The sequence below is a fragment of the Eschscholzia californica genome, unplaced genomic scaffold (assembly GCF_041429995.1).
Source record: "Eschscholzia californica isolate CP2 unplaced genomic scaffold, dmEscCali1.0.p SCAF_4, whole genome shotgun sequence".
NCBI lineage: Eukaryota > Viridiplantae > Streptophyta > Magnoliopsida > Ranunculales > Papaveraceae > Eschscholzia > Eschscholzia californica.
In genome coordinates, this window is record NW_028238461.1 from 4,935,614 (window position 1) to 4,959,776 (window position 24,163).

The window sequence follows — 24,163 nt, forward strand, 5'->3', positions numbered from 1 at the left end:
GAGCAGTCTTCTTTTCAATTGGACAAGGCACTTAAATCTGAAAGATGATACGTTAACTATGTCTGGTGTCCCTGTATTAAAGACCTTACAATAACTATCAATTTGACGGACATCCGTTTTTGTTTTTTGTTGTTGAAAATGGACATTTGTTGAAGGTCAAGACCAAAGATTCCAAGTCAAGATCAATAAGATTCAAGAATCACTTAAAGTCGGCGACCAGTCTCTTCTTCGGCATGGAACAGGGGACACCGATTCACGGTCAAGATTTAACAACACGGGCAGGAGCGAGAGAGGAAAAAGAAACTTTATCTTCCTCATCTTCTTCCATTTGTCTACCTTCTCCCTCCCAACCCCATCTGTAAGTATTTCAGGGTTTCTGATCTCTGCCCGCCTACCCTTGTAAGAAGATAATTTCCATATTTAATGGTGCCATTTTGGGTAGCGGGCAGATAGGTTTTATCTTACCAATTTGATTCCTTATCTCCTCACATTTCTCTCTCTATCCCTCTCTAGGATAATAATCAGATTAAGCGAGAAAAAAAAGGAGAAGTTTTGTATTTGATGGGATGGGATTCATAAGTGATCAACAAAAGGGTAATTGTATTTCATCAGGAGTTAAGGGTTTGTTTAGAAGAAAGCATGTAGATTCAAATCGTTCTAGATCAGATGTGGATGGTCATCATAAATTGGCTAAGGAATTATCTATTATTGAACTCATTGCAATTGGTATTGTTCTTCTTCTTCTATGGGTCTTCATTTTTTTGCCCAAATTTTTCAGTTTTTGGGTTTGGGTGTTTTAATTATGTTTTCAGCTAATTGAATTCTTTATTGCTCCTGGTTTGACCTTTTTTTTTCTCTCTTACTGGGAAGATTGTTTGATGTCTTGAGTTAATCGAATTGTCGACTAATTCTTATTAGTAATAAAGAAACATGCGGCTGTATAGCTATTATAACTAAAACTTTGAAATGTGGTTTCTCTAATTAGGTGTTGGATCAACAATTGGGGCAGGAGTATATGTCCTCGTTGGAACAGTTGCTAGGGAACACTCTGGTCCGGCTCTTGCTATTTCGTTCCTAATAGCTGGTATAGCAGCTGCTCTCTCAGCCTTTTGCTATGCGGAACTTGCAAGCCGGTGCCCATCTGCAGGGAGTGCTTATCATTATTCATACATCTGTGTTGGAGAAGGGTATAAAGAGCTCGTAAAACCATTCCTACAGCTTTCGAGTGTTCTGTTTCTTGCACTTGGTTCATGTTAAATGTTATATCCTGATAATCGTTATAGCCTCTATATTGTTGTTGTGGTTGTTACTTGTCTTCTTCTAATTATTGAAATCTTATTTATCAAAAGAAGAATCATTAAATTTTTTTTAATACAATCTCGGTTAGCAGTTCTAACTAATGTTGTAGTGGACCTAATAAATTCTTCTTTGATTGGTGGCAGTGTTGCTTGGTTAATCGGTTGGGCTCTTATACTTGAATATACGATAAGCGGTTCTGCTGTTGCTCGTGGCATATCACCAAATTTGGTAGAGTAAATTCCCTTTGTCAAGTTTAGTTGTTTACTTTTATAAAATAGTTCTTATCGAGATTCCCCTCGGTAGTGTTCTTTTAAGTTTTTTTAGGATAGATCTGACGCATTCTGCATCAATTGTGTTCCTTATAGGCCTTGCTATTTGGAGGAGAGGATAATTTACCTTTCTTCTTATCCCGTATGCTCATACCCGGACTTGACATTGTGGTTGACCCATGTGCTGCAGCTCTAGTTCTCGTGGTAACAGCCCTTCTGTGTGTGGGAATCAAAGAGGTGAATGCTTCTAACTTCTTAATTGTGTTTTCCTTGCATGTCCAGTTCTCCAGTTGAACCACATACTTTAACTGACTATCATTTTTTGCAGAGTTCGTTCGTGCAAGCCATTGTAACGGCAATTAATATGTGTGTAATGGTTTTTATCATAATAGTTGGTGGTTATTTGGGTTTCCAAAATGGTTGGGCTGGCTATGAACTTCCGAAAGGGTAATGAGAGTTGCATCTTGTATAATGTTCATTAATATCCTCTTAAGTTGGCAGTAGCTTAACTTTATCTTTTATCAATTTAATAGGTATTTCCCCTTTGGAGTAAATGGGATGCTTGCAGGTTCTGCAACTGTCTTTTTTGCATACATTGGCTTCGATACAGTAGCCAGCACAGCAGAGGAGGTAAAACCGTCAATATGGCTTTTACTTTAGAAAATAATAGTGGGATAAGCCAGTGTATCTCAATGATAGAGGCTATTTTTCTAGTCTATTATCGGTTGTTAAAATTGATTGTTTGATACTGGATAGGTTTCGACAAATAAAGTGTAGCCCCTTAAAAAAAACAGTGATACTGTTGTATGCATATACTTCTTCCATCCTTATTTCATGAATATGTATATTTTATTGCCTTGCTATTTCCTTTACTTTTACTTGGTAGTTGGTACAATATTTGCATATGGATCAACCATTGTTAAAACATACACAGAAGACGTTAACCTAAAGTTGTATTTAATTCTTATAACACAATTGTGCACAAGTACGTCGAAGATATAATTCAAAATTTCAGAACTATACACGAAAATCTCTGCAGGTATGACGTACTCGCTATGCCTATCTGTCTCTGACACTTGAAATAATATTACAAAAGAGAATTCATGTTATGTGAAAAAATTTTGAACTTCGATATTAATCAATAAACCTACACTCTTAAGGTATTTTTGTATTCCACTTAGTTATTCGTCTTATAACTTTATTATCGTCTTCCAGGTGAAGAATCCTCAACGGGATCTACCACTTGGTATAGGGATGGCACTGTCTATTTGTTGCGGCCTGTATATGTTGGTATCTATCGTTATTGTTGGACTGGTACCTTACTATGCACTAGATCCTGATACCCCCATTTCCTCTGCTTTTGCCAGTCACGGGATTCAATGGGCAGTGTAAGTAATAGTATTACTCCTGAATGTGATAATTTTAGGTCAATTTCGTGACATTTGGGTTAAATTGTTTGACCTGATACCCATTTTATGATTCCTATCACAGGTATTTAATCACAGTTGGAGCGGTTACTGCACTCTGCTCAACTTTGATGGGATCACTTCTTCCTCAGGTAAATTTATTATTAAACACGAGAAATGATTCTGCATTTTGAAAAGCATGTGGAGTTAGTGTTCACTAAGCATATTGGGTGACCGATTTTTATGGTACCCAATGGTTCAATATTGATCTGGGTATCAGAGAGCAATTTTCCTGATGAACTGTGATCTCATTGCTATTCTTATCGTATATTCTCTCCTAATTCACAAGAGTGTTATTCTATCCTTTGTTGTTCAGCCTCGTATCTTGATGACGATGTCAAGAGATGGACTGCTGCCACCACTCTTCTCAAATGTTAATAAACGTACTCAGATTCCTATCAATAGTACAATATTGACGGGGTTGTGTGCTGCACTCTTGGCATTCTTTATGGATGTTTCGCAGTTAGCGGGTATGGTAAGTTAACCTTAGCAAGGCAAAACTCTCTATTTATGTGATTCTGGAAGTTTCTAGAAGTACGTACCATTGACTCTGGATTTTTACCCTTTTTTGTGCAGGTCAGTGTGGGCACACTTCTGGCATTCACCATTGTTGCAATTTCTATTTTGATACTAAGATATGTTCCTCCAGATGAAGTACCACTTTCATCATCATTTCTTGAGTCACTAGTTTCATCAGACTACACGAATCAGGAGAACAACAGGGAAAACCGAATAAACTTGGTTGGCACTTCCAGTGATTATAAGCTATTTCATGCAAGAGATGACGTTTCCCTTGGGGATTCTCTTATCGAGAAACAACTTGATCGAGGTAAGAATAAGTTACGCTAGAAAGGAGGGAGTCGGGTAAGGGAACAAGAAGAAATTTTCATGATCCATAACTGATGGCTTTCTTCTAGGCATGAAATATCATTATTATTTCTACTCAGTTTAAGCTCTACTCTTGGTTTGACAGAAAAATCAAGTGAGTTGGAGAGACGAAGAATTGCTGGCTGGGCCATAACTTTTGCATGTATTGGAGTGCTTCTGCTTACCTCTGGATTTTCTGCTGCCTATTTGCCCAGGTAGCTTTTTCATGACGACCTGAAAATGGTTTTACTTAAATCTTTTATCCTCCATAGGTCCGAGATTTGAAGTAAAGTTAGTATTTCGGACTTTAATTCACTTATCGTCCTTGTAACACCACCAAGTTGTATTTTTTTCTGGATATTTCCTACACTTCACAAGTGTAAAATACCAGTTTTAAGAACGCCCATAACTTTTAGTCGACTTCTCATAGTCATATGACTTTTAGTTTGGATATAAAAAAGCGTGGGTTCTGACATGCTCTTATTTGGGTTTTCATCGATTTCCTCGTTTTGCGGAGATTTTTCTCTGAGCTTGACTGAAAGTTCAGTGAGGTTAACCCTGATCATCTAGTTGGACCGAGAACCCGAGTTTACATAATTCAGAATTTCTAGATGTTCCAAGATTGTCCATCTATTGTTTTGTAATGTATCAATATATTTTGGGCTGAATTTCTCCATTCAACTAACCAAAACATCCAGTTGAAACGAGACTTTGAGTCTTGATCATGATCAATCTCGAATCTAACTAATCTTTTGACGGTTGGAATAACTGCCTCAATTTCTGTTCTTTGTAGATTTTGGTAATTATCATGCTGCTGCTTCTGATTTGTCCTTTTTTGTATCAGTCTTTCTCGTTACTCAATATGTGGGGTCGGGGGAATACTTATTTTATGTAGTCTGATTGCCCTTTCCTTGATTGACCAAGATGATGCAAGACACAGCTTCGGACAGTCTGGAGGTATGCATCTTTTTGTAATTTATGATTATGCTTCGATGTCTTGCAAAAAAAATCGATAGGTCGACCCTCAAATTATTTTTGCCCAGCTTTTGTTGTTCTGTATTTGTTATGGAAAAGTAAAATGAAGTGAGGAACAACCCAGAATAATTAAAGATTCAATCGCTAATGGGTTTAAGTTTTAGGGTAGTTCCAGAGGTTTGATCAGTCAATTGGTTGAGTACTGCTTCGAATGAAAATTGAAGTTTGAATAGTGTATTTGGTTATCTTCTTACAACTTCTTGTACGTATTGTTTATAAGGTAAGATGTTGACTTCTACGCAGGTTTTATTTGCCCCTTTGTCCCGTCTCTACCGATTGCCAGCCTTCTCATCAATGTCTACCTAATGATAAACTTGGGGTTAGTAATTCATCATTTTTACTCATCTTTCCACCTCCATTGTTAAGAAGTTTCCGGGTTTTTTATTTGCGTAGATATATAATTCTTTATGTAAGATGTTATTTTGTTGCAACCACACAAACCAAACCTATCTGTCCGATGTAAATAATCAATCTCACATCTGTTAGATTGTATAACATCGTATAGTTTGAGCATGGGTAGTTGTTTGATTGTCTACCAGTACATATCTTATGATTCTTATCCAACTATAATAATTAGTAGCCGCTTAACTTTTCGATTATTTCGAATAAAAGTACCTCCCTCTCTCTAAGTGTCTAACATGTATTTTCTTTCTTGAACTCAGCTCTGGGACGTGGATTCGTGTTTCAGTATGGATGGCAATCGGAGTGCTTGTTTATTTATTTTATGGGCGAAGACACAGCTTGTTACGTGATGCAGTATATGTCTCTACAGCACGTGCGGACGAGATATATCAGACCTCTGCAGAACATGTAGCTTAAGACGATGAAAATTTACCAGCTCTCAACATTATAATTAGCTTAAGAGATAGCCCGAATATAGCTTCGGGCTCTCGATTAATCACTTGTTTCACAATATACATAGTTCTTTGCTCATATAATGCCTTATTATATCAGCAGGAAGTCAGGAACTACCTGAATATCAGGTAGAGTTGTAATTGTTTGATGGTGTAATCTGTTGGTGTTGGATTGGATAGAAATGGACGAAACCCTAAAAAGAAAATTGTAAATATTGTTGAAGTTCATGAAATGAAGAATGTTAGGTCAATTAAAATGTTGTGTGTGTGTGACAGGAAGAAAGGTGGTTAAAAAATAAGGTAGGCCAAGGCCTAATTTCATGTGATTCTTGTCCAAAGAAAATGAAAGTGCCAAACTTTACTATTTCTGACCATGTTACCTGTTTTTTCTCCTGTACTTGGGAGGTCTTGCCTTTTATTTCACTCGACGTTAGCGTATTTTAGTTATCAGGGTCGAGATATATTCGCAATAGGTATATGCATTCAAACATAAACAATTTGGAATTCTATCTCTGAGTCGATTAGCTAGACTTCTAAATAAACACTACTATGATCATAACTCTCTTCGCGGTAGAGACTGAAGACTGTTACTTTTTCTCCTCCAAAGACTGAAACTGAAGGAAATTGTAGCGAGAGAAAATACGTAAGCACTTCGTAAGTTCTAAAAGAACATTCTTAAGTCTTAACGTTCACTTATTCTCACTAATATAATTATAATATTGACTAATATATTGTCATAACTAAATAAAAACCTTAAATAATTGATAAGTGCAAAATTTCTTTACGATTTTAGCCAAGACTCTTCCTGTTCATCACTCATCCTCACGATTCTTTCTCCTTGATTCTTCTCACCTCTCCTCCTTCGCCAGTCACAAGACCACCCAAATTTAATAATGGAACAGGAACCTTTTTACTTCATAATCCGTTATTTTTTACTATTAATGTATTCGATATAAAATAATCTTAAAACTTTTTTTTTTATTAAACTAATGAGCTTAGAATGTTAACATTTAAATATTAAAATTACCATAAATAATTATTCATTTTATAACTGTTAGAATTAATAAAAAAACAAAAAATACACACATGTTAAGCCATAAAAGAAGTTTCTTTTTCAAAAAAATAGAAAGCAAGCCATAAAAAGATTAAATCCGCGGTAAAAATATATAGTAAGAAATAAATGCATAGGTTCGAAATGACTAAAAAGACCTTGGTAGGGCTTGAACCGGCAATTTAGCACACGATTTACGTGGTCTGTTGGATCGGGGCGAACGTGCACCTTGTCATCACCCGATCGTGCTTCAATCTTTTCAACTGACACTCTCTCTCTCTCTAGTCTCTATATCAGTAAGTAACTAGTAGAAAGAAATCAACAAACATTATAAGTAATCCATCTGCCTCCTCTTGTTTTTTTATTCACTTTCTCGATCGACCCACTTTCCAAATCCAGACCAAAATTAGCCCTTTGCTGGTTGTGGGTTTGCTTCAATTCTCAGCTTTTCTGTTGTTTCTTCTGGAATTGAAATTTTGGATAGTTGGTTTCTCTCTCTCTCTCTCTCACCTTCCAAAGGAACCCATCTTATTCCCAAAACCCCCATTGTTTATCTAACAAATCCCATCATACCCATTTTCAAAAACATCTAATTCTCTCTATAAATTAAAGATTTTTCAGATTGATTTCACTTCACTCCCTAAGATGTTTAATTTTTGGTTTCTTTGCTTGTTTGGGATATTGGGTTGTATTTATTATGTTGAAGGTCTTGGTGTAAATTGGGGTACAATGGCAACTCATAAGTTACCACCTAAGATTGTAGTTAAGATGTTAAAAGATAATGGGATTAAAAAAGTAAAGCTTTTTGATGCAGATGAAACTACAATGAATGCTTTAGCTGGTAGTCAAATTGAAGTTATGGTTGCTATTCCTAATGATCAACTTACTTCCATGAATGATTATGATAGAGCTAAACAATGGGTTAGAAGAAATGTAACTAGGTATAATTTCAATGGTGGTGTCAATATCAAGTAAGGATTCTTTTATCTTTCTCACTTTTAACTTCCTAAAATATCATAGTATGAAGTTTTTTAGAAAAAATGTTAGGGTAGAAATCTTAAGTAGCTTGTCGTGATTTATTCATTCAATGATTCTGATCCACTGAACTACGAACCACGACAAGCCACATAGGAATTCTGTCTAGAGTCTGTCTAGTTTTGCTTGTTCTCTAGCATCACTCATCCTATTTATTAATCTCATTAGTGGGGAGGTGGGGATCAAAACAAAGAATTTAGTAGGATATGTCTTTCTATTGGAAACTTAATTTCTAGGATTTCAAGGAAAGTGAAATCCAAGCAAATCCCAAGAATTTTCATTTTCCTACTTTATTTTCCTTATGTGGGTTGAAAACTTGGTTTTTTCTTAAATTCCATCTTTCATTGACTAGTCTGCTACTTTTCTTCGGTATCGAATCATTATAATGATAGTTTAAGTTTATATTGACACGTCATTTTGTTTTGCAGATATGTTGCTGTTGGGAATGAGCCTTTCCTTTCATCTTACAATAATTCGTTCTTGAACGTTACTTTTCCGGCTCTTCAAAATATTCAAAATGCTCTTAATGAAGCCGGAGTTGGAGATAGTGTGAAGGCAACAGTGCCCTTGAATGCTGATGTCTACAACTCACCTCAGGACAACCCTGTCCCTTCTGCCGGAAAGTTTAGGTCAGACATTAACGGGCTCATGGCTGAGATTGTCCAGTTCCTCAACAAGAACAATGCTCCTTTTACTGTTAACATCTACCCGTTTTTAAGTCTATATGCAAATGATGATTTCCCTATAGATTATGCTTTCTTTGATGGTGGTGGAAGCCCAATTATTGATAACGGTATTTCATACACAAACGTCTTCGATGCAAACTTTGATACATTAGTTTGGGCTTTAAAAAGTGTCGGATTTGGGGACATGCCCATCTTTGTGGGAGAAGTTGGATGGCCCACGGATGGTGACAAACATGGAACTTTAGCTTACGCTGAGAGATTTTATAATGGGCTTTTAAAACGACTTGGGTCGAATCAAGGCACTCCAATGAGACCAGGGTTCATAGAAGTTTACTTGTTTGGTTTGATTGATGAAGATGCAAAGAGCATTGCACCGGGAAATTTCGAACGCCATTGGGGAATTTTTAGGTATGATGGACAACCCAAGTACCCGATTGATCTCTCGGGCCAAGGACAGAATAGGCTTCTCATCGGTGCGCAGAACGTGCAATATCAGCCCAAGAAATGGTGTGTCTTCAATCCAAATGCCAAGAACATTAACCTAACCCAACTCGGAGATAATGTCAATTATGCCTGCACATTTTCAGACTGCACTGCTCTTGGATACGGATCATCGTGCAACAACTTGGATGCTCAAGGGAATGCTTCATACGCATTTAATATGTATTATCAAGTTCAAAACCAGGGAGATTTGAGCTGTAATTTCCAAGGTCTAGCTATGGTGACAGATCAAAACATCTCACAAGGAAGTTGCAATTTTATTATTCAGATTGCTTCTTCCGCTTTCCTTATACCATCGCTCTTAACTTCGGCGTTTTTAGCAGTAGTCGCTTTCATTACAATATACTAATTTGTTTGTCTTCATAGGTATATAGATCAAGTTCCCAATTTTATTTATTAGACTCTTCATTCTTGTATTTGATTGTTCAGTTTAGTTTTAATATTTTGCAACTTATTAGATTCATTTAATACTAGATTCTTCATTCAATTGTCTCTGATCTTATCTATTACCTTTTTCTCACTTCCCTCCCCAACCCCAATTATTTGTTCTTGAACTTGAAATTTCCACTGTCAGTACTGATTGATTTGGCTGAGTATTTATCCAATTTTACATTTAGATGACAAATGGGTAAATAAGAAACACAATAACACACAACAAGAAAGATAAAGATCGAATTAAGAAAACAACGTCCTACTTTCATTAAGCAAATGAAGTGCATACAAGTTGTTACTACAGTCTTACATAACTTCATGAACTTGATTCCAAGAAAAAAAAAATCAGTACTAGATCATTTCCTGATAAGTGCAAATGCAGATAACAGAGGATTCAGCCCGTCGGTAACATAAATTAGGTAGGAACAAGGGATATTTCCTGATTCTCAGTTGACATGGTTGACAACATAATCGCAAAAACGATGAAGAAGAATATTGAACACAGAAATTTCAGAACCACCTTCCCGAATCCTTCTTGTTTTTTGCTTAAACTTTGAGTCCTAGTTTTTGATTCAGGACTTACTTCATGGCAGACTTCTGTTTTAACATCAGCAACTACATTATATGTCGATGAAACTGATTCGGATCCATCTGGGGTTTCATTTCTGGGCTCAGAATGTTCATTGTCGATCGGTTCACCATTCAGATAATCCTTATCTAGCCTCCTGGTTGGGCTCCACTCTGATTTGTTTGATACAGGGCTTCTGGACCTCCTAATTGATTTTGCAGAAGAATAATCAGTGTTTGGATCATCAACTGGATCCTGTAGTGAGCGAATTAACTTCCTAGGAGTCGTATATATCCTGATATCGTCGATATTGCACTTATCATATCCTCTCTGAAACATCAATTGGACGAAAAATGTATTTAACATGATAGACACATGATAAACATGAGTTCTATTCGAAAGCAATATTTTTGCAGATTGATATAAATATGTGATGGAAGATTACCTGAGGACTAGGAGTAGCACTTAGGAATCCATTCCTTGGATTTGCATGAACAAACCCGGAGAATATCTCTGAGTTATCACCTCCGTCTTCACTAGTTTTATCATCCTCGAAACATTCAGAATAAGTTCTTGACCCGTTGCTACTAAAACAGTTGGAGTGGAAACCATCCTTCAGTGATACATCGACTCCTCCGTTTCCGCTCCTCCAAAGCTTTCTGCTAACTGATCTTCCTCTAGAGTTATGATTGGAAGAAGATTGCTCAGTCGACATTGGTGATTCTGCGAAAGGATCGTATTCATGAAAGGAATAAACAGTTTGTGATTCTGGTGATGGAATAGACACTGGAGATCTATCTCTACCACCCCATGAATTTTTCCTTCTGTTATTATATCTCCTACCAAAATTGGAACCAGTAACTGAACCTGGGTCCTTATCAAATTTCGATCCTTTCTCTGAAGCGATCAGTTTTGCAGTTTGTAGTGCTTCAAAAGCAGCTCCTTTAACAAATGCCATCTGATCAGAGTTGCATTTTTCCATCTCCTCCATTATAGTTCCAAGCTCCGAAAATATGCTCCTAGGATCAACACTCTTCATCAAAAAATTCACCATCTGAATCGCCGATAATCGTTTCTGGGAATTACCCTCTTCTACTCCAGCATTCAGAATTCCTAGACCAGATCGAATTAAAGATCTAGCATAAGCTTCAACAATAAGGCTATTATGTTTAGCCAGAGACATAGCCAAACTCATATGTGAATTAGACTGAGTTGGTTTCTCTTCTAAAGCTCCTGCAACTTTCAAACAAACCTCATTCACTAATTCATCTGATGCAAATCGCCAATTATCTGAATCGACTAGAGCTTTAAGGCATAAAGCAGCTCCAAATGCAAGACTCTCTTGAGAACCCAAGAGTGAATCAGAAAGAGGTTTACAAAGAGATTGAATTATCATTTTCTTTCTATCTTCAGGTGTTGATGGATCAATAGCATATCTAGCAATTGCAGGAACAACCTTAGAACAAGCTTGTTGAAGTTGAAAAGATCCTGCACTTGAAGTCAGAGTCTTGATTATTGTCGACATGATATTGTTAATCTGTGGCACAATATTACGTCCGTGAACCCTAGCCAAGACTTCATACAAGGATATCGTGTGTTCACCAGCCGACGAACCTGGATCTTTTGTTGCAGAAACTTCGGCAAGAAACAAAGGGATAGCCTTTGAATCCAAGTCTTTTACATAAGATTTTAGTGCTTTCATGGCTGATTTCCTACTATCAGCATCCTTATCCAAATTGGCTAACTCTTGTCTTACCACTGGGCTAAGATTTCTACCCATTGATGAACCTAAAAAAAAAACAGCAAGTGACTAATTTTAAGAGTCCATTTTTCAAATCTAGGTAAAATAGCCAAGAACTGAATGATTATACAGAGATTGAATTATCATTTTCTTCTACAAATTCAAAAACAATTCTTTTACATCATTAAAACACATCAAAGTTAACTCTTTGAAAACTTTAAAAATCTGAATCTTTCATCAGAGGTAGAAAAAAAATTTCCTTTTTCTCTTTCTTCTCTCTCAGATTGATATTGTGGCCTAGACAACAAAATAGAGACATGGGTATTCAAGCATTTAAATTTCTGAAACAAAAAACCCTAGAATCAAACCAATAAAACATACCTGGTTGAGGAACCAAATCTACTTGTCACTCTCTTTCTTTCTTTCTCTCTCTGGAATCTGGATTTCTTCTATTACACTGAAGCTCTTTCTACTACCACAAAATAAACCCTTGAAGAACTAAGCAAGAACAACAATAGAGTGAGATTTGAAGACTAGGGTTTTGAAAAAGATTCTATCATGCTAACAAAACCAGCAAGATTTGGGTTTTTGTCTGGAAAAGGATTTGTCTTGAAAGTCTAAACTTTATTTGAAATTCCCCCGCCATCCCGACCCTTGAGATGTTGACTTCACGTTCATATTTGTTTAGACAATATTACCCCTCTGTAGATTTCAAATTAACTTGATTTCCCGCTCAATTTATAGTTTGAATTTTAGGGTTTATTTTGGTGTACCTAAAGTTTGATGTTCATGCATGTGTTTCATAATCAACGGCTAGATGTTGAGGATTGCTATTTCTGTTATCTTGAGAATTGGAGATTGTCGTCAGCTAAACTCATCCTATGAAAATAAGGTTTGCAGTTCTTGATTGGGAAGTTCATGTAATGACTTGTTCCAGCTTAGCTTTCATTAGGGTTAGGAAAAGAATGTGAAAATTAGAAACTTGTGATGGACACCGGAGTTCGTTAGGCACCATGAACACCCCAACCCAGAGACAAGTTCACTCTTATTCGGTCGAGGAGATAAACGGTTGGGCTTAGGTTTTGAAGTAGTACCCACCATTCCATCCGATCCTGACCCGTTGGTACTTGAGGGTACCACATTGTTAGTTAGAGTAGTATATTACATATTCTTAGGCATAACTAGTATTTTGTTTTCTTTCTTGTTGAAAGTTATGCATAACGAGTATGATAAGTCAAAAGTGAGAAGGAGATTTCTTGAATTTCAATCTAAAATTAAGTTGAAAGCACAAAAATCTTAAATTGAACTTGTTTGAGTCAAAATAGGTCGTTTTAACCCAAAATAGTTAATATGCACTACAAACAAATGTGGTCACGGTCTTAGTCTTATAGTGAATATTAAAACGACTTATTTTACTGTTTCATGGAGTAGGTGTTGTTTCCCTTCTTTATAAATTTGTGACCCTCCACATTTAAAACGACATATCTTTAACTCAAACTATATTCCAAGTAAAAGTGAGATCCATATTTTTGAATTTTAAGACTTACGTTGAGGTTAGAAGTGAAAAAAAAATCTTAAATTGAACTAAGTTTGAGTTAAAGATAGATCATTTTAACCCCGAGATTAGTCAATACGGTCTAGAAGCAAATGCGGTTACAGTCTTACGACAAAAAGAAACACCACTTCTTTGACGTGTTTAATTAAGGTGGGTGGTTTTGAGAAATAAGAAAATTATTTGGGGTGGAAAGTTTTGGGGGGAAACACATCTTTTGAAACCTTTTGTTTCCTCCAAACACTACAACCTTTCAACTTCTTTTTCTTTAACCAAAATTCTGGTGCCTTCCACCATATTTCTTGACTTCCAAGTTCCACCATATTTCGGTGACATCCACCATTAAAGCCAACTACCACCAAGTTCGTCTTTTCTTGTACTCTCTTTTTCTGTCTTTTTTCCCTCTCTCTTTTTCCTTCTCTTTTTTTTTCCTGTTGGTGGTTTATAAGTTACGACGAAGGGATTCTCCCCTTCGTCGGAAACTCGTCTGATTTTCAGACGAAGGGATCCGGAGAAAGGGCTCTCCCCTTCGACGGAACTTAGAGAATAAACGGGAGAAGCAAGGAGCGGGATGGAGAGATAGAGAAGCAAGGAGCGGGAGGGAGAGAGAGAGAGAGACATAAGAGAGATAGGGAGAGAGAGTATGAAGTTCAGGGGAATGTTTGATCAATTTAATTTGGCCGCGGCTTTGGGGAATAAAGAAAAATCTTAGGGGAATAAATTCTCCGGGAAATCCATATTTTTTTGTGAAATCTCTAAGGAATATTTTTCTATGGGGAACACAATTTTTTTTATAACTTTCACCTCTTTCTTCTTTCCCTCTTCTTTCTTCTTCTCCGGAGAAAAACTTATTCATCTCATTTTTTTTCTTTCTCTATCACTTCTCTTACTTATCTTCCTCAAATCTCGAACACATAATAACCTTATTTATCTAAAATCAACAACAAAGTTAGAGAGATAAAGAGGAAAAAAACATTCTAAACCCTAGAAATCATCAAACAAAATATTTTGAAGTTTTTAATACATCTTTCATGGGATGTCTAAAACAACTTTCTTCCTCCAATAATCCTCCCCAAGATAAACACATTATAACCCCTAAAACATATTCAATTCTAAACATATTAGGTTGTTCTCCTATGTTTTTAGTGTTTAGTGATTAGAAGAAAACAAAGCTTTGAAAAATAACATGAAGAAAATAAGAAACTTGGAAAGAGTTTAGGGTTTAGAATCCTAGAAAGATTTTACTTAAATTTATAAAAGTTCTTTCTAAATTCGTTTATGTGATCTTCTAAAAAATTAGTTTTGTTTAACCCTAACTTTGGGAGCCCTATAACAACAAATAGATATAAAGTAAGTCAATCTCGGTCGACCAATTTTGTGGAGAATTTTTATTCTCCAGAGATTTTTTTATTCCCCAAAGCCGCGACCATAACCTTTAATTTTTGGGCTAAAAAGAATACGTCCCTAAGAGCAACTCCAATGTGGGGGTCCCAAATTCAAAATTTGGGAGCCCCGGGGCTGGGCTCCCTGTGGGGTCCCAACCCCAAATATGGCCGTTGGGGGTCTCCCAACGGCCATATTCCACCCCACTTCTTTTTTATTTTTTTAATTTTTTTAATTTTTTTTTTAACTAATTTTTTTTTCAAAAAATATAAATTGTTTTAAATTTGTTTTTCCAATCATTTCTCTAATTTTTTCTTTTTTTAATTTTTTTTATATTTTCAAAATTCCTTCTCTCTCTCTAACATAATATTAAATTTCAATTTTATGTTTAAAATTAATAATTTATAGTTGAAAATTGAAATTAAAAGTCCGCACACGTACATTACACACGTGCATAATTTTGATTTGGGAGCCCCTGTTAGGAGCCCGACGTTGGAATTGAAAAAAACCCCGAGGCTCCTAAAAATCAATGACTCCCAAAATTGGGAGCCCGAGCCCCACATTGGACTTGCCCTAAGGGCCTAAATCAATGTTTATTGAGTAAGTTTTTCAACAACAAAAAAAAAAAAAAATCTTTATTCGGGTGTTTTCCCCAAAGGCCCAGCCTATAAAATGGAGGCTCCCCAACCGGCAAGACCCGGTTAAATTTCCGTGTCACCTGCTAAATCGAACCAGAACAAGTCACCGCTTACATATTGAAACGTTCGGACACATAAATTTTCTCTCTCTACTCTCTCTCTCTTATTCAACGAAACCAAACCCTAAAATCTACTAATATCTTGTTCTTTTGCCTCCATATCTCTCTCTCTTGGTCTTGTATAAAAGACATCTCTTTTCAAACTTTTGCTAATTCCCTCCATTTTGAACTGAAGTTTCATCTATACCTGATCCAGATCGATACAAGAACCCTAATTTTCTTTGAGATTGAACCCATTTATTGTGACAGAGGTACCAATCTTGTCTTTCTTATTCTTTTCTTAAATCTCCCCTCTTATTTATCGAGAAGGATACAAGCAATTTCTTGTTCAGATCTTTGATAAAACCCTAAAAAAGTGAAGCAAAACTCTCCTGATTTAGTTCGGATTGTAAAAAGCGGACAAGGGCAAAGAAGCTAACGAGGTATTCTCGCTCGTTCATGTCATCTATATCTTAAGTAATATCTTGTAATCATCCGGAGGTCAAACAAGGCATGACGAGGGCTAAGAAATTTTGCGAATTGTGTTCTTAGACTTTCAGTATTGCCCTAGTTTTTATCAATGTAATCTTGTAGAAATATCAATTTCTTTATTTGAGCTGAATTCCTTTAGATACTGTAACTAAAATGTCAAAAGTATAATGAAAGGGCATCAAACTTGTTTAATCCTTAAAAACAGGATGATGGGAATTAAAATTTCAGACTGAAGCAGACATATTGATTTTGATCTGTTGTTTTTACCCAATACCCATTTCTGTTTTGTTGTGTGAGTCAATTTGGTTTGTAAATTGATTGGATCTTTTGGAGTAAAATCAATGTTGGTCGAATGCCGGGGATGTTGATTTCAACTCAAGACGAAGACATGATTTGGTTTACACCCTTTGAACTTATGTATGAGACATTGTATCAGTGTTCATTTTGTAATTACCACTTTATAATCACACTTGAATACTCATCTAGATGTCCCTTATACTTGGATTACATTTAGAAGTGACAAGAGTATTGCTTTTGTTAGGTATTTCCACCGCTCATACGTTGTTGGAATTGTTCGATCTAATAATCAGGAAAAGAAGTAATAACATGGCTGATCTCGCCTTAGAAGGGAGCCAACCAGTGGATCTTGCCAAACATCCATCTGGAATTGTTCCAACTCTCCAGTTGAGTAATTTTGCTAAGTTACATATCATGATTTTTCAGTATAATAGTTCTCTTGCCACACATGCTAGTATGCTAAATCTGTTGCTGTTTTTACTGAAACGTTTCATGTTCCCAGGAATATTGTGTCTACTGTGAATTTAGACTGCAAGTTGGATCTCAAAGCCATTGCTCTACAGGCTCGTAATGCAGAATATAATCCTAAGGTTTGATAGAGTCCGTAAAAATTGTTAAATCTTAGTTTAAGAATCGTAAAATGTCTTATTAGAATTTTACCCTTAGTCCCTTATCTTGATAGTACTGAAAACGGATAAAGTATCGATAATTCAGAGGTAAACTTATTTTATTGACATGGGGTTTTGGCGTACTAGATATGGCATATCTTGATGACTAAGTCTAGTACTCTAGTCATTTTTTACATGTAGCAAACCTTAACATTCTCTTGGTGTCAGTTCTTATTTGTTTCTGGTTGAGTTCTGTGGCTTACTTTTCATTTGAAAAATATTTTTCACAGCGTTTTGCTGCAGTGATTATGAGAATAAGGGAACCAAAAACAACTGCTCTAATATTTGCTTCCGGGAAAATGGTAGGTTTTCATAACTTTGTCTGCGCTAAGATATACGTGATTTTAGAGCATCTCCAATGCAACACTCAATCTTAGAAACTCCGAGTGCCATGTAGGATTTTTAGAGTTTTTTCTTAAAAATCATCTCCAATGCAACACTCTATTTGGATCTCTAAGATGACATGTCGAGAGTGGAATAGAGATATCTCAAGTCCAACTCATCAATATTTGATTTTCAACCAATAGAAATCAAGTCTTCTATATTTTCTAAAATATTTATTTACGAAAATAACTATGCCACATAAGTAAATAAGATAAGTTTAGAGTTTTGCATTGGAGACAAAAAAAATTGAGGATCTCTATTAAGACCACATAGGAGTGAGAATCTCAATTGGAACTTGACACATAGGATGAATAGAGATTTTTGTGAGTTTTGCATTGGAGATGCTCTTAGCTTGTCCTTTAGTAATGCTCTTCAAGATTTAATCTGTGCCTAATGTTTGATGCTTCTGTAACTTTTTCTCGGTATGCTATATTTGACTTTGTCTTGTAGCTAAGTTAGAGCTATATCCTAATACTTGGTGGATACATAAGATTCATTGAATTATCTTGCATATCGGATATGCTAGCATCTTTTACTCAAGGCTAATTTTCTGAACGTCCTCATTTTGTTTGTATGCTTACAAAGTCCGATTTGATCAGGTTCAGCAGACATTTGCTTTGTCCCCGAATACCTATAGGAAAAAAAGGTTTAATCAATCATTGCAAGTCAATGACATGTTAATTAGATCTTACTCCTACGCTTTTTAACAAGATCCTTATCTTTAAGGCTGTTCGATAGCTTTATTAGTGTGGTTGAGTTGTAGATATTACGAGGTGTCGTTGCAGTTAACGATGATATCTCCTATGTAAGAAAGCAGTGGCAGATTTCATGTCTGATGTTGCACTGAAGAGGGTCCCTGAGTCCCTATTTTAATCTGCCTGAACGTAGTCAGGATCAGTAGTATGCAACTTTACTGTATAGGTGGATTTGGGAATGTCATGCTTCTCTTTAGTTTACCAGTTCAGAGTAAATGTCAATTTGGCTAAAAACAGTACCATTATGTCGTACCATATCTGTTGTGTTGAAGTGGCAGTGTGGCACATAGGGCAGTGAGTTGTCACCAGGATATTCTCCTCTGACGCTCAACTGAGACAGTGAGATGATCACCCTAATGGATTTCGTAAAAAGAACCATGCACTCAAAACTTAAATATTGTTTTTTTTTTTCTATTTAATTTATCAGAAGTTGATCTTTAGGAACCCTAATGGATATCCCTTTAACATTCTGGCAGCGAGAGGGGCTAAGTACCCTTACCTGATGTTTTGTTACTTCCAGGGATAAATATCATTATTCTGAAAATAATGATATCTGATGTATTGCTCTTCTCTTTGAAGGTATGTACTGGGGCCAAGAGTGAACACCAGTCAAAGCTGGCAGCAAGAAAGGTACATGTCATTCTCGAAAATGGGGTTCATTAGTTTATCAAGATGAGCTATGTGTTACGCAACAAGGTTCTCAATTGATGTGGTATATATTTTTTGTAGTATGCTCGAATAATTCAGAAGCTTGGGTTCCCAGCCCAGTTCAAGGTATTCATACATTTCCAAGTTTGCTTGGTTAGTTCGAGGCTTTACTTGGCTGAAGGATGTCGCTGCTGTTGTTTCTTAAAAAAATTATTTTCGTGATTATAGGATTTCAAAATACAGAACATTGTTGGCTCATGTGATGTAAAATTTCCCATACGGCTCGAAGGGCTTGCATACTCTCATGGTGCCTTTTCAAGTGTAAGTATATCTCCTTGGTCCATTCAACAAGTTGAAAAAGGAACCTCATCTCTCTCTAACTACAACTGTACAAAAGTGAACGTCCCAGTGGGTGGGTTATGTATCTTCTTAATACCTCACTTTTCTGATCAAAATTGGACTTGCTTGATGCCTCATAATATAAAACAGATAGAAGCAGATTTAGTGTGCATGGCTAGGTAGTTCCTTCCATAATTAGGAAAACAGGAATATGTTGGGAGCTGGTTAGCATAAAAAATAGTCTGATATTTGTTAAAGTAGATTGGTTTTCTTTGTTGTCTGGGTGGTATTACTTATTTGAAACGCAGCTGCGACATGTTGATACAGTATGAACCAGAACTCTTTCCGGGTCTTATCTATCGAATGAAACAGCCAAAAATTGTACTGCTAATTTTCGTGTCAGGGAAAATAGTTCTTACAGGAGCTAAGGTAATAAATTTTTCATATGATATACTTAGACTAATTCAGTTGCATGCTTGACGATTATATGTTAGTTTCTTGGTGATTTAGTTAATTATGGTATATTTGGTGTTCTATTTCAGGTTCGAGACGAGACCTATACAGCTTTTGAGAATATATACCCGGTGCTCACAGAGTTCAGGAAAAGTCAACAATGGTATGGTTGCTTAATGAGGTGTTATTGGTGTTTCAAAGACTTCAGTTAACATTTTATTCTTTAAGAACTTGGTATGATTTTTATTAGCTGACTATAGTCATATAGTGCCCCTGACCAGAAGACGTTAAATTTGGACTAGTATCAGACTTAGACAAGTCAGACTCAAAACAAGTTTAGATTCAGACAAATCAGACTCATGCGAGTTAGTTCAGACAAACACTGAGTTAGGTTCAGACACCTTGTCCTACATATTCGCGTGGACTTTGGGTGGTTTTATCATATTGAACTCGACTAGTCTGACTGATTCGGTTGGCAGATAAACTAAGGACAATATGGTTAGTATTGAACATTGAAGAAGTATATTCTAATCTCTGTTGTTTCGGTTGGCAGATAAACTAATTCTGATACGAACACAATCATGTTTTGATGGATGCTTCTGACTATGCCAGTTCTCAAAAATTGAATCTGAACTGTAAATAGGGTAAGTAGAGAGACAATCAAGAGACAGTTAACGAACCCTTGGGAATTTCAGGACTCTCTGACTTGCCGAGCTGTTTACGAACTTCATGGGCTCAACACATATTTAGGTCGCGTACTACCTTGAAATTTTTACATGTCAAATGTAAGCAGTTGCAACATCGAAGTGTAAAAGAGACATCGGAACATTTAATTTCATATGAATTTTCTATTGATTAATACGGAAATTAGTCATCTTTTCCTGTCTTAGAAGCAGTCAAAAAAAGAAAAAGAGTGGGGATAGTTCTTTGGAGAAGATAGACAGTTCATGAGGGCCCTTAAAGACAGGACGTATATTGCATATTATTGGAAGTCAGCATTTATGCTACTTTTTATGTGGGAGTAGTTGGAGAGAGAGGGCAGCTCAGTCGAACCAAATTGGGTGACCCCTCCCTCCTATGGCTACCGCTTTGTTAACGATTCTTGTGAACTCTTTTCGAGATCTCTTTTTTATCTCATTTGTTCTCTTTGTCCAATACCGACAACACTACCATCAATATCATGGACCTCCATCTCTCTCGGAAAGAGGAGGCGGAGGAGGAAAGGAAGAGAGATCAACCTTTTTTTAAATATGATGAAGATTGTTGATATGTTGTGACGGTTGTCTGCGTGTGACCATTTTCCATCTAATATGTAAGAAGAAATAGACATGAAGGAAATATTTTGTGTATCGTTATAATATTGAATGTAATGAATCTTGGAGTTCATGTGAGATTAATTTTTGTCTTGTCTATTAACTTTCAGGATAATTTAGTTTTGTCCTTAGTTTCCTTGACATCTATTGATCAATATATAGTCTAAAGAAAATCTCTACTACAAGTTTACACGGCAAAATTGGTGCAAACTTTTTATATAACATTTGCACTTGTTCGTAGAGACCCAAGCTTGGAACCATTGATATGTCTTTTTTAAGGTTGTTGCTTTGGGGACCGAAGATATAAAGGGATGTTACACTAATATGTCACATTTTACGTGAATAGACATTGGCTATTCATTTTGAAATTCATCATTCTTTCTCTTTTTGTAGAAATATTTCTCTTACCTCCACTTTCATCTTTCCGACTAGCGTTGCAAACCACCACCACCACCACCACCTCTCTTTCCCTCTCGAGGGTTCCGACTTCGTTGAGGTTTGCAGACCCTCGACCAGAGTTTCAGTGTGAAACCCTTCATCAGATCGAACGGTTAGTAATAAGAGGACCATCAAATAACGGATGGTATGTAATGGTAACAAAGTCAAGTTTGAAGAAAAAGATGAAGAGAGTGGTGGGGGGAGAGGGAGAGAGAGAGAGAGAGACTTTTTTTTTCTTTTTGAAATTGTTGCATGATTGTCGTTATAATTGATGTTGTTTTTGAAGGGATGGGGTTGCTTTCCCCCACCGACACTCTTTTTATATTTTCCCCATTCAAAATTTCAAACTCCACACTTCAAATTTCAAACCAAACACTCCGCTACTTCACTTCTACTCAACTTATCCCCCTCTCTCTATCTCTCTCTCTTTCTTTTGCTCTCTAGAATTGGTTATTCATTCTAAAAATGGATTTCTGCCAGAATATGTCAATTTCAGGTAGTGGGTTGCCGTCAGATTACCCACCTGAGCAGGTAGTTTCTCCGGCAGTAGAGGCTTCTTACCCATCTAAACTTGGGGTTTCCTTTTGTTCTGTTGATGACCTTTTTCCAACTGAGAATCTGGTTAGTACTTCTCTCTCCTTGTTTTTCCACTTAAGGGAATTTTCATTACAATTTTCTTCTCCCCTTCATTCTCATTTTTGGGTTTTCATCAAACTCTCTCTCTCTCAAATTCCTCTCTCTAAAATAATGGGGTTTCATAGAATTTACTTCTCTATCTGTTTTGTAGGGGCAAGAAGAGGGAATTGAATGGCTCTCAAATTTTGTAGAAGATTGCTTATCCAACAACTCTGGTAACTGCATTAATCCCCCACCACTCCTTCCCATTACCAACAACAACAACCCACCTTCTCCTTTCTCATCATCAAAAAAGCAAATCTCCCCATCTCTTCATAAGTTTCTATCAATTCCAGGAAAAGCAAGAACTAAAAGACCAACAAAAAGATCAACCAAATTATCCCCATTTACAAGCAATAGAATCATCAATGTTGAAACCCCACAAAATTATCAAACCTATACTAATTCTTCATTACTAATTGACCCTTCCCCATTACTAGTCAACCAGCAAGCTTACTGGTTAGCTGATAGTGAACTAATTCACATACCCAAAAAGGAAAATAACACTAGTATTGATAGAACAACCACCATTGATGAAGAAAAAGATGGGGAAGAAGAAGAAGAAGATAATGTCATGGAAGATGAAATGAAGAAGATGGGCAGTTCGGTCAGTCAAGTTGGGGCAGCTAGGAGATGCACACATTGTTTATCTCAGAGGACCCCACAATGGAGGGCAGGACCTATGGGTCCTAAAACTTTGTGTAATGCATGTGGAGTTAGGTTTAAGTCGGGCAGGTTGCTGCCCGAATATAGACCTGCTAAAAGCCCTACTTTTATTAGCTATAAGCATTCAAATTCTCATAAGAAAGTTTTGGAGATGAGAATGTCTTCTTCTTCTTCTCCTTCATCTTCTTGTTCTTTAGTTGATCTCCCTTCTTCTAGTTCTACCTAATCCTACTATCCTAGTAACCTTTTATGTGCACCCCAAGGATTGGAATTTTTAAGAAATTTAATTAATGGATTCAAAGTCTAGGTTCTTTCTTTTATTCCTTATTTCTGTTTATTTATCATTTTATTATTTATATTTTTACATGAAAAAGAGGAGTACTTTATTTTAGAACCATAATAGGATGATTCTTAGTCAATGGGGTACTAAGTCGTAGACCTGTATGTTTGATGCACCTTAATGTATGCATTTTATTTTCATGTTTGCCATTTTGTTGGCATAATCTATTACGTGTCTGCAATTTAATAAAATTTCAGTTGATAAAAGAGAAAGGTATATTACTTCAAGAAAATGAGATTTCTCTATTAAGTAGTACAAGATTTTATCGCTTTTAAGATGAATGGTTAATAGGGTAAATTAATAGGGTAAATCACGTTGTCGGTGTACTTGTGAATATATTGAAAGAGGACTCCCACTATTATAATGGGTTTGTAAAATGCTCAAAGAAGAATTTGAAACCCTAATGTTAAAAATGAAAAATGAGAAAAAAAAATCCTAAAAGGAGATAAAATGAGAAACAAAACGCCAATTTTACGTCAAAACTTGTGTGGAAAAAGAAGAAACAAATTTGCTTATTTTTCTAGATTTCAATGATTTCTGTTCGACCCAAAGGAAAAGAGCTTTTTGACTTATATTACCTTCCATTTTCAAATTTTCAAATAAGTGACATGTTATTTCATCAAAAAAAAATAAATAAGTGACATGTTAACTCAACAAAAAAAAAATAAGTGACATGTTTACCCATCACTTGTTTATATTTGTGCAAGTATGACATGTAAATATATGATAGCTTGAATGTGATTTTGGTATTTCTTTAATGATTCCAAAGGAAAATGGAAATCAACTTATTGTAGAGGTAGACTTTTGTCTCCATCTTTTCGGATTTCTGTGAATTGCATTTCTCATTCCTTTGTCATTGTAACTCAATTTTCCGTCTATGGTCAGCTCCAAAATTCAGGTCAGTTAGCACTTCTCTTATTTCCCTTTAAAATGATGGTTCGAGCAACAATATGTTAGTTTGTTCTTGAGATAATTAAACATGTGTTTGTCAAAGTGGTATTCTACCAAAATGAGTTTCGTTCTTACAACATATGGTTCATAGTTAGATGTTTTGCCCTCGCATTATCACAGAATAGCTTGTAAGGTGTGTAGATTCATAGAAAATACAGTAGCCACTAATGAACCCTCTCGTTTTTGGACAGCAAGCACTCATAATTTGAATATCCATTACGAGTTGACAAATCTCTAGCAATTAACCCAAAGTACCTTATAACGAAGAA

General features: G+C 36.1%; 5 protein-coding genes across 8 annotated transcripts; 4 read left to right on the forward strand and 1 right to left on the reverse strand.

Moving 5' to 3' along the window:
• Positions 1-6,047, forward strand: LOC147541868 (cationic amino acid transporter 2, vacuolar-like). The gene is made up of 15 exons (XM_086633594.1): positions 1-358; positions 514-726; positions 986-1,187; positions 1,443-1,527; positions 1,665-1,805; positions 1,897-2,015; positions 2,102-2,198; positions 2,784-2,956; positions 3,060-3,126; positions 3,351-3,509; positions 3,611-3,863; positions 4,008-4,116; positions 4,746-4,858; positions 5,180-5,255; positions 5,599-6,047. The coding sequence occupies exons 2-15, from the start codon at positions 567-569 to the stop codon at positions 5,753-5,755; spliced, it is 1,911 nt and encodes a 636-aa protein (XP_086489720.1). The 5' UTR covers positions 1-358; positions 514-566; the 3' UTR covers positions 5,756-6,047.
• A 994-nt stretch (positions 6,048-7,041) lies between these two features.
• Positions 7,042-9,550, forward strand: LOC147541869 (glucan endo-1,3-beta-glucosidase 8-like). Its single transcript, XM_086635276.1, has 2 exons — positions 7,042-7,812; positions 8,305-9,550. The coding sequence occupies exons 1-2, from the start codon at positions 7,487-7,489 to the stop codon at positions 9,410-9,412; spliced, it is 1,434 nt and encodes a 477-aa protein (XP_086491402.1). The 5' UTR covers positions 7,042-7,486; the 3' UTR covers positions 9,413-9,550.
• Positions 9,551-9,738: 188 nt separating this feature from the next.
• Positions 9,739-13,073, reverse strand: LOC147541870 (protein SINE1-like). Its single transcript, XM_086635277.1, has 3 exons — positions 12,186-13,073; positions 10,509-11,851; positions 9,739-10,393 (listed from the first exon to the last, which is right to left on the reverse strand). Exons 2-3 carry the CDS (start codon positions 11,841-11,843, stop codon positions 9,911-9,913), a joined length of 1,818 nt encoding a protein of 605 aa, XP_086491403.1. The 5' UTR covers positions 11,844-11,851; positions 12,186-13,073; the 3' UTR covers positions 9,739-9,910.
• A 2,399-nt stretch (positions 13,074-15,472) lies between these two features.
• LOC147541871 (TATA-box-binding protein) lies at positions 15,473-20,385 on the forward strand. 4 transcript variants are annotated; one of them, XM_086633596.1, is made up of 10 exons: positions 15,473-15,918; positions 16,509-16,650; positions 16,767-16,854; positions 17,163-17,234; positions 18,651-18,701; positions 18,801-18,845; positions 18,948-19,040; positions 19,386-19,487; positions 19,601-19,674; positions 20,065-20,385. In XM_086633596.1, coding segments are annotated over exons 2-10 (603 nt in total). In that variant the 5' UTR covers positions 15,473-15,918; positions 16,509-16,573; the 3' UTR covers positions 20,066-20,385. The 4 variants fall into 4 exon arrangements, 2 of the variants coding, with proteins under 2 accessions (XP_086489722.1, XP_086489724.1); XM_086633598.1 differs by having other exon boundaries at positions 16,558-16,650; XR_015223256.1 differs by having other exon boundaries at positions 18,948-19,487.
• Positions 20,386-21,213: 828 nt separating this feature from the next.
• On the forward strand, positions 21,214-22,923 carry LOC147541872 (GATA transcription factor 12-like). The gene is made up of 2 exons (XM_086633595.1): positions 21,214-21,883; positions 22,050-22,923. The coding sequence occupies exons 1-2, from the start codon at positions 21,728-21,730 to the stop codon at positions 22,827-22,829; spliced, it is 936 nt and encodes a 311-aa protein (XP_086489721.1). The 5' UTR covers positions 21,214-21,727; the 3' UTR covers positions 22,830-22,923.
• Positions 22,924-24,163: the final 1,240 nt, after the last annotated feature.

Bases quoted from the DNA above. Each gene is read 5' to 3' on its own strand.
- LOC147541868 (XM_086633594.1), top strand. From the start codon at position 567: ATGGGATTCATAAGTGATCAACAAAAGGGTAATTGTATTTCATCAGGA. The intron at 1,806-1,896 runs GTGAATGCTTCT...CATTTTTTGCAG, and splicing joins TGTGTGTGGGAATCAAAGAG to AGTTCGTTCGTGCAAGCCAT. The intron at 4,859-5,179 runs GTATGCATCTTT...ACTTCTACGCAG, and splicing joins CAGCTTCGGACAGTCTGGAG to GTTTTATTTGCCCCTTTGTC.
- LOC147541869 (XM_086635276.1), top strand. From the start codon at position 7,487: ATGTTTAATTTTTGGTTTCTTTGCTTGTTTGGGATATTGGGTTGTATT. The intron at 7,813-8,304 runs GTAAGGATTCTT...TTTGTTTTGCAG, and splicing joins AATGGTGGTGTCAATATCAA to ATATGTTGCTGTTGGGAATG.
- LOC147541870 (XM_086635277.1), bottom strand. From the start codon at position 11,843: ATGGGTAGAAATCTTAGCCCAGTGGTAAGACAAGAGTTAGCCAATTTG. The intron at 10,394-10,508 runs GTAATCTTCCAT...TTGATGTTTCAG, and splicing joins GTGCTACTCCTAGTCCTCAG to AGAGGATATGATAAGTGCAA.
- LOC147541872 (XM_086633595.1), top strand. From the start codon at position 21,728: ATGGATTTCTGCCAGAATATGTCAATTTCAGGTAGTGGGTTGCCGTCA. The intron at 21,884-22,049 runs GTTAGTACTTCT...TCTGTTTTGTAG, and splicing joins TTTTTCCAACTGAGAATCTG to GGGCAAGAAGAGGGAATTGA.
- LOC147541871 (XM_086633596.1), top strand. From the start codon at position 16,574: ATGGCTGATCTCGCCTTAGAAGGGAGCCAACCAGTGGATCTTGCCAAA. The intron at 19,041-19,385 runs GTAAGTATATCT...ATGTTGATACAG, and splicing joins CTCATGGTGCCTTTTCAAGT to TATGAACCAGAACTCTTTCC. The intron at 19,488-19,600 runs GTAATAAATTTT...GTTCTATTTCAG, and splicing joins TAGTTCTTACAGGAGCTAAG to GTTCGAGACGAGACCTATAC.